The following is an 8,961-nucleotide window of genomic DNA, read 5'->3' as shown; positions in this document are numbered from 1 at the left end:
ACTGATATTGATTTATTTAGGGGGATAATTAATCTTTTAGCACTAGCGTCGTCTCTGATTCCTACCCTTTAACTTTTTGTCTGAAAATTAAATAACATCTGACTCAACTGCGTTACCCACTCCAGTCAGCAGATGGCGATCTGCGAATTTATGGTTATGCTGTTGGTGTGACGTATAATCTAGTGGACGGAACGCTTCTTTCATCAGCAGCAACAGTGAGTCAGACACCTCGGTTGCTTGCTAGACAAACTAGCCGAACCAATATAGCTCTTTCGACGCTTTCGTGTATATTAGCCACTGTGTTTTAAACCCATTTCTGTCGTCTAGTTAGTTATCCGATTTAATTTCATATTTACGGTGTTGTTGTTATTATTCAGCTAGCGGGTGGTTAAGTTAGCATTAGCCTAGATAACATCCCCGACCATGCGGTCACTAAGCTACTCTCCTTCTAATGAAGAGAAGGATATCACAGTAAAACAAGAAGTAGAGAGTGGGGCCTTTACTGTGAAAGAAGAGGAGGACGCGTTCAGAGTGAAAGAGGAGGAGGATGTTACAGTGAAAGGAGAGGATGTAGTTTATGGCGTGAAAGAGGAGGGGGAGGAGATGACTGTAACATCGAAAAAGGAGGAGGAGGGAGAAGAGGAGGAACCTGGATATCTGGGCCCGGTTTCCCAAACGCATCTTAAGTTATCCAATGGTCCTAACGAAGAATTTAGCCTTAAGATGGTTTTGAGAAACCGTTCCCTGATTAACACAAGTAAGTACTGTCTTAACAACAGAAGCACAAACTCTGCAGTTGAACTGATGTTTGGTGTTAAGGCGGAAATCTGCAATTGCTACATCCATATTGTGACTTTTAAATTATTTATTTACAGCCATTGATTCTTGAAGAATATAACACATGCCCCATGAGCTGAGTTCAAATGTTGTACCCCATCAGAAACAATGTAAATCAACACTATAGCAGTTAAGAACAAATTCTTGATTTCAATAACGGACTAGGAACAGTGGGTTAATTGCCTGTTCAGGGGCAGAACAACAGATTTGTACCATGTCAGCTTGGGGATATGAACTTGGAAATGGAGGTTACTTCCCTGAGTTTTCCCCCCATTCACATTCAGAATACATTGTGAAAAACAAATCTTTGATCACCATTTTTGCTCTTGTCAGATATACTACATCCATAACTAGTGGTTTCCTCATTAGCAGATATACTACATCCATAACTAGTGGTTTCCTCATTAGCAGATATACTACATCCATAGCGAGTGGTTTCCTCATTACCAGTGTCATGGTGCTGACTTTTGCCTAATACCTGCAGCAAATGCCTCTACCCGTCTTCTGGCTGGGCAGAGTACTTTAGGATTTTAGTTACTGCGGTGTAACAATGGCCAAGGTGTGCGGCCCTACCAACCCTTCTGTTTCTTCGTATTGGCCCTTCGCGTGAGTTGGGTTTGTTCCTTCGTTCACATTGTCACTCCCTTATTTTCCAGTCTAGTATGAGGTCTTGGATAGATATACTCCTATTTAAATATTCTGAGTGTTATGGATTCCTCCTGTATTTCCTTACCTTCAAGTTTCTTTACCTCTGTATATATCAATACCTAATAACTTCTTCTATTGATTATTATGCTCGTCAGCTAGTAGTCACTTGGAAACTAGTATTGGTATATATTTTGACTCTCCTAATCACTTTAACCTATAACCAGTGCCACTTTCTGTTCAGTGAGAGTGTTAAAGGCGTTTGCTCTCCAGATCGTTAATCTGGCCTAGTTGTCAAAGTTTCAAGCTTTTATTAAATCACTCTGTTTTTTGTCTTATACACATTATTACAATTCAATGGTTATACAGTTTCCCAATACATCAATAATGCTCAATCAATCCTTAATGCTTTAAGCTATGCCAGATAATATTGCAAAACTTTAAATGCGTTAACACTTCTAACAATATTGACTAAATAGCAAAAATAGTTCAATTACCTTAAATGCTCAGCCCCCTGGTCACTTTCCTGTAATTGGTATTCTCACAGCACAAACGCTAGATTCCGAATTCCAATATCCTAATACACTTCCAACTCTGTGTATGGACTCAATATATTGTAACCGGTACTTGGCTGTGTCCTTGTATTGCTAATCACATCTGTACCTGATGTCTCACTGTGTGACTGCCGCTTTGTCTGTGATCAAGAGGTGTCAAGACCCCTGTGTTTCAAATATTGTTCTAGTCTAACAAAAACGCGTATAGTGCAATAGTAAATTTACCTATGATGATTCTCCATATGAAGTCTGTCTCATATGTCAGTGAGGATCATGCCTCTCTTATAATCTCTGTTCTCTTTAGATACCTTTTTACAGGGGAAGTTCAAGTTTCTGGAGCTGTGGCTAAACCACACTTTCACACTGACACTGCCCTGCTGCTTGCCCCAGCCGCTTACTCAGGGACTGTAGATTGCTTATTATGTCATCTTAGACCTGTGTCTAAATGGAAGCTTCTTATTCTAAATCTAGGTCATGCACTACTAACTCCCATTCTGCTGCTTCCGTGTTACTGTTGGCTGATTCTACTTAATGATACCAGCTGGTTGTTTCTACCACTTGAGGCGGCGTAGGTGGCATGTCAAGCGTCAGCTGGGAGAAGTCTATGATAGGTATCTCCCCTGCTTCCCCCTGTTGTCCAGTTTCTGCAGGTGTGGTCCATGGTTCCATGAGGTGCCGTGAATGCCCTGTGTTGCTGTCCCCATTGCTAAATGGAGTGAGCAGATTCTTTTCATCTCTTGTCACACCAGATATACGACATCCATAACTAGTGGTTTCCTCATTAGCATGGAGGAGTTTATGCAATCAAATTGCCCTCGTGTCGCAATTTTAGAAAACACAAAGGGGGCCTGTATTGTAGACCAAAAGTCTTCTACCACACTGCTTAGAGTTTCAACAACATGAATAACTTATTTCTAGTCTACAGTCTTAGATGTTACTACTAATGTGAAAACAAGACAAAATATGACTTCTTGCTCATTTTAAGACAATTTTAACATTCATTACAGACATCAAAACTTTTACACTGGATTATCGCTGTTGTGGGCCTTTAATCATCTGTCTGACTTTGTTGTTCACACAGGAGAGAGACGTGACAATCGTGGATCCTCTGGGGAGCCTCAACAAACTCATGATGCTGAGGAGACAGAGAAGAGTCTCTCCGGATCAGAACACCTCAATAAACACCCGCAGAGACCCACAGGGAAGAGAACTCACTGCTGCTCTGACTGTGGGAAGAGATTCACATCGTCAGGCATTGCAATTCATCAGAGAACACACAAATCTTATAGCTGTGGTCAATGTTGGAGGAGTTTTACAACATTAATCTCTCTGAAAGTACACCAGAGAACACACACAAGAGAGAAACGTTATAGCTGTGATCAATGTGGGAAGAGATTTGCTACATCTGGCACCCTGACTCGACACCAGAGAACACACACAGGAGAGAAATCTTATAGCTGTGATCAATGTGGGAAGAGATTTGCTACATCTGGCACCCTGACTCGACACCAGAGAACACACACAGGAGAGAAATCTTATAGCTGTGATCAATGTGGGAAGAGTTTTAGTCGATCTGGAGCTCTGACAGTGCACAAGAGAATACACACAGGAGAGAAATCTTATAGCTGTGATCAATGTGGGAAGAGATTTGCTACATCGAGCAGCCTGACTCAACACCAGAGAACACACACAGGAGAGAAATCTTATAGCTGTGATCAATGTGGGAAGAGATTTGCTACATCTGGCACCCTGACTCGACACCAGAGAACACACACAGGAGAGAAATCTTATAGCTGTGATCAATGTGGGAAGAGTTTTAGTCGATCTGGAGCTCTGACAGTGCACAAGAGAATACACACAGGAGAGAAATCTTATAGCTGTGATCAATGTGGGAAGAGATTTGCTACATCGAGCAGCCTGACTCAACACCAGAGAACACACACAGGAGAGAAATCTTATAGCTGTGATCAATGTGGGATGAGATTTGCTACATTGAGCATCCTGACTCAACACCAGAGAACACACACAGGAGAGAAACCTTATAGCTGTGATCAATGTGGGAAGAGATTTGCTTCATCTGGCAGCCTGACTCAACACCAGAGAACACACACAGGAGAGAAACCTTATAGCTGTGATCAATGTGGGAAGAGATTTGCTACATCTGGCACCCTGACTCGACACCAGAGAACACACACAGGAGAGAAACCTTATAGCTGTGATCAATGTGGGAAGAGTTTTAGTCGATCTGGAGCTCTGACAGTGCACAAGAGAATACACACAGGAGAGAAATCTTATAGCTGTGATCAATGTGGGAAGAGATTTGCTTCATTTGGCACCCTGACTCAACACCAGAGAACACACACAGGGGAGAAATCTTATAGCTGTGATCAATGTGGGAGGAGTTTTAGTCGATCTGGCAATCTGACAGTGCACAAGAGAACACACACAGGAGAGAAGCCATATAGCTGTGATCAATGTGGGAAGAGTTTTACTATATCTGGCCATCTGACTCAACACCAGAGAACACGCAGGATTGAAATCTCATAGCTGTGACCAGAGATAATCTGATAAAAGATCTCTGATCAAATATTAGAAAATACATACATGAAGTTGTTGTTTCATGATTTCAATGAATTAATGTCACAATGTAGAATTTAACATTGTAGTAGGAGTATTGTAATGATTTCACAATGTAGAAGCCTAAACGTGTGCCCACTTATGAATTGATATCAACATGTTATGGATATTAGCCTAATGGGGAAAAATCCAGGCTCTGAAATGGAAGAGTACTATTTATGTGATTTAACAAAAATTGACAAACAAAAAAAGAGTTCGGATCAAATCAAATTTATTTATAAAGCCCTTCTTATATCAGCTGATATCTCAAAGTGCTGTACAGAAACCCAGGCTAAAACCCCAAACAGCAAGCAATGCAGGTGTAGAAGCACGGTGGCTAGGAAAAACTCCCTAGAAAGGCCAGAACCTAGAGAAGAACCAGGCTATGAGGGGTGGCCAGCCCTTTTCTGGCTCTCCCGGGTGGAGATTATACCAGAACATGGCCAAGATGTTCATAAATGACCAGCATGGTCAAATAATAATAATCACAGTAGTTGTCGAGGGTGCAACAGATCAACACCTCAGGAGTAAATGTCAGTTGGCTTTTCATAGCCGATCATTAAGAGTATCTCTTCCATTCCTGCTGTCTCTAGCGAGTTGAAAACAGCAGGTTTGGGACAGGTAGCACATCCGGTAAACAGGTCAAGGTTCCATAGCCGCAGGCAGAACAGTTGAAACTGGAGCAGCTACACGGCCAGGTGGACTGGGGACAGCAAGGAGTCATCGTGCCAGGTAGTCCTGAGGCCTGGTCCTTGGGCTCAGGTCCTCCAAGAGTGAGAAAGAAAGAATTAGAGAGAGCATACTTAAATTCACACAGGACACCGGATAAGACAGGAAAAGTACTCCAGATATATCAAACTGACCCTAGCCCCCTGACACATAAACTACTGCAGCATAAATATTGGAGGCTGAGACAGGAGGGGTCATGAGACACTGTGGCCCCATCCGATGATACCCCCGGATAGGGCCCAACAGGAAGGATATAACCCCACTCACTTTGCCAAAGCACAGCCCCCACACCGCTAGAGGGATATCTTCAACCACCAACTTACCATCCTGAGACAAGGCCGAGTAAAGCCCACAAAGATCTCCGCCACGGCACAACCCAACGGGGAGCGCCAACCCAGACAGGAAGATCACGTCAGTGACTCAACCCACTCAAGTGATGCACCCCTCCTAGGGACGGCATGAGAGAGCACCAGTTTGCCAGTGACTCAGCCCCTGTAATGGGGTTTGAGGCAGAGAATCCCAGTGGAGAGAGGGGAACCGGCCAGGCAGAGACAGCAAGGATGGTTCGTTGCTCCAGAGCCTTTCCGTTTACCTTCACACTCCTGGGCCAGACTACACTCAATCATATGACCTACTGAAGAGATGAGTCTTCAGTAAAGACTTAAAGGTTGAGACCGAGTCTGCGTCTCTCACATGGATAGGCAGACCATTCCATTCATATGGAGATCTACAGGAGAAAGCCCTGCCTCCAGCTGTTTGCTTAGCAATTCTAGGGACAATTAGGAGTTGTTACACTTACCACGTTGGTGACCCACTTGAATCAAAATGCAACACTTCAAAATGTGGCATGCTGTTTTCTACAAATTGTCCTCTAACATTTACGTTACATTTACGTCATATAGCAGACGCTCTTATCCAGAGCGACTTACAAATTGGTGAATTCACCTTCTGACATCAGTGGAACAGCCACTTTACAATAGTGCATCTAAATCATTTAAGGGGGGGGGTGAGAAGGATTACTTTATCCTATCCTAGGTATTCCTTGAAGAGGGATGTACACATAACCAGGGATGTACACATTACTCCCAGATTCCGTGTGGTTTTTGAGCTGTTAGTTTTAACAGGACGTGCAACCTCATCTCTCTCCTCTCTCACAATTTTTTGATATCGATGAGTGATGACAAATAAGTGTTGCATTCCCTTGTTTAGTGACCCCTAAATTTAATGCATCACTCCCAAATGTAGCTGACTCTTCTGCAGGTTGTCCTCTAACCAGGGAGGTAAAATATATCTCCCATTTCCAGGTGTTTTTTTGTTGTATCAGTTTTAACAGCACGTACAACCTAATTTCCCCCCTAATCGATATCAGTGAGTTATTGCTATTTGTCAAAACAACAGTGTTTCTGGTGCTTGTGCAGTTTATAAGGAGCTTGTTTAAAAAATACAAGTAATATGATTATTGTGGCAGATGTTTGTGTATAAAGCACATGTTATGTTTAGGTTTTCAATTTATCCCCAAACTGTTCCTGCATATTGGTTATTGATTTGGACATGTTAAAACTGTGTTTTGACATTGGGCTATCCCACCAAGCAAAATTATATTGAAAAGACATTGAAGATATGACCATGCAATCAAATATTTCATATTTACATTTCATGTAACATTTGGTAGTGATATTTGTTCATGCAACCAACATGACCATTTTTTGGTACAGTTATATTGACATTGTTGCCCTGTTTGTAGAATATCAGGGTTAATTCTCACATGTGCCAACCCAAATGTACTAGAGCATGACATTGGGGACTGTGCCCAGATCCAACAACATGCCTATCTAGTGAACCCTGAAAAGAGAGAGAAGCTCCGCAGTGAGGTGGAAAGTTATTACGGATATCGCATGAGTTTCCTCTTGAAATCAGACATGTCCGTGGTAAGGAAAACTTGGTTGCTGATTATCTCTGGGGTGGGCAGTCAAAAAGATTTGTGTTTTGCGTTGAGCCAGTGTGTTTATTTGGAGTTTTATCTCTTATTCTTTTCCGTATTGAAACTGCACTGTTGGTTAGGGGCTCATAAGGAAGCATTTCACTGTTGTATTCGGTGCATGTGACTAATACAATTTGATTTGAGTTTTGTTTGGGCTCGTTCCAAGAGGACGAGAGTTTGAGAAGCTAGTGAGTTTTAGGAAGACGAGAGTTCTAGACGCTAGTGAGTTTTAGGATTCTATAGAAAGAAAAAGTAGAAAAAAATAATAAAATAATATGATCGTTTATTATTATTTAGGAATAGGTGTTTTTAAATGTTGACAGCCAGTAGACACCATGTTTATATTGGTGAAGGTGAAGCATTGTAGTTGATTATAATGTAATGTATAATGTTGTTTTCTGTTGGTGGTGAGCAAACGTGTCCAACAAAAATATAGGTTATATTTGTTGTCTTAAGGGGGAAGGTGATACAGGCTTTGGTTTTTCCATTTATGTTTTGAGGTTGGACTTTAGCACGTCTTGCCTCGTTAGTCAGTATGTGTTACACCTGTGCTGGCTTGTCCATCTCGTTAGTGGGAAGGTGTTTCACCTGAGCTGGTCCAGGTTCTCCAGTTGTCTTGATAGATGTGACAAATCAACACCTTTAGTTGCGCTACCGTTTTGGTTTGCTTCCTGTTTTTAAGTTTGTTGTGGGTTTTTATTTTGTTTATTTTCTTGGGCAGATGTAGTGGGTCTCATGGTGGGTGTCTTTTAGGTCCCAGTTGTTGTTACTAGTCAACTTTCAGTGGACACTGAGAGCAAAACTTCAACATTATGTTATTGTACTTTTATTGTATCAAATGGTTGTTTTATGCAACAGAATAGAGGGTTCTTAGAACTATTGTGTCTGTGTTCTACTGAGGGTGGGCCTCTGGGAGAAAACACTGACAGGAGATTTACAATGTCTTTTGGGTGATTAAAACCTAAAGAGACAGTACTCCAGATTATGAGTTAATGTTTCTGTTCTATATGTTACCAGGGAGAGATGACCCCAGGGCCAGACCCTGGTTTCTACACAGAGTACTGTTTTTACAGCAGATACTGTCTGCTGAGAATTATAAGTATCTTTCATACAAATCTTAACCTTGTGACCCGTTCTATACATCTGTTGTTGGTCATGTAGGTTGAAAGGGGTGTATCTTAGCTATAAAAGACCTTTGTACTTTTGTCTCGTGGCTCTCAACGAATCATCTGGGGGTGATTTGTTGACCAGCCAATATTATTGTAGAGCACTCAATTGATTCACTTTATGTGTGTGTTGTATTGACCTGCTCCCTTATTAAGTGAATAAACATTTAGTTTAAAAATAAATCTGACTTGTGATAATTTCTTTAATATCAAATGAGAAACAAACTTAACCACATTTGGCAATGTGAATCTTGACTTGGTTACCGCTCTTGACGACCTGGGTAAATCGTCCTCGAGGGATTCCTCAAACTTGGAATCTCATGGAGACCACACTTCGGGAACGGAGCAGATGGACCCACCGAGATTCTATACACCTAGTTGTTTTTTAAAGTGAGTTTTTAGAAAATCCTTGTAGACTCTGAGTGTGTATTCC

At 41.7% G+C, this 8,961-nt stretch overlaps 1 protein-coding gene across 1 annotated transcript; it reads left to right on the top strand.

The window, feature by feature from the left end:
- The first annotated feature begins 200 nt into the window (after positions 1-200).
- On the top strand, positions 201-8,670 carry LOC135528716 (zinc finger protein 883-like). The gene is made up of 2 exons (XM_064957810.1): positions 201-757; positions 3,118-8,670. The coding sequence occupies exons 1-2, from the start codon at positions 424-426 to the stop codon at positions 4,581-4,583; spliced, it is 1,800 nt and encodes a 599-aa protein (XP_064813882.1). The 5' UTR covers positions 201-423; the 3' UTR covers positions 4,584-8,670.
- Positions 8,671-8,961: the final 291 nt, after the last annotated feature.

The sequence above is a fragment of the Oncorhynchus masou genome, unplaced genomic scaffold (assembly GCF_036934945.1).
Source record: "Oncorhynchus masou masou isolate Uvic2021 unplaced genomic scaffold, UVic_Omas_1.1 unplaced_scaffold_1024, whole genome shotgun sequence".
NCBI classification, from domain to species: Eukaryota; Metazoa; Chordata; class Actinopteri; order Salmoniformes; family Salmonidae; genus Oncorhynchus; species Oncorhynchus masou.
Note: the sequence above shows the minus strand (reverse complement) of the source record. Positions and strands in the feature narration are given on the sequence as shown.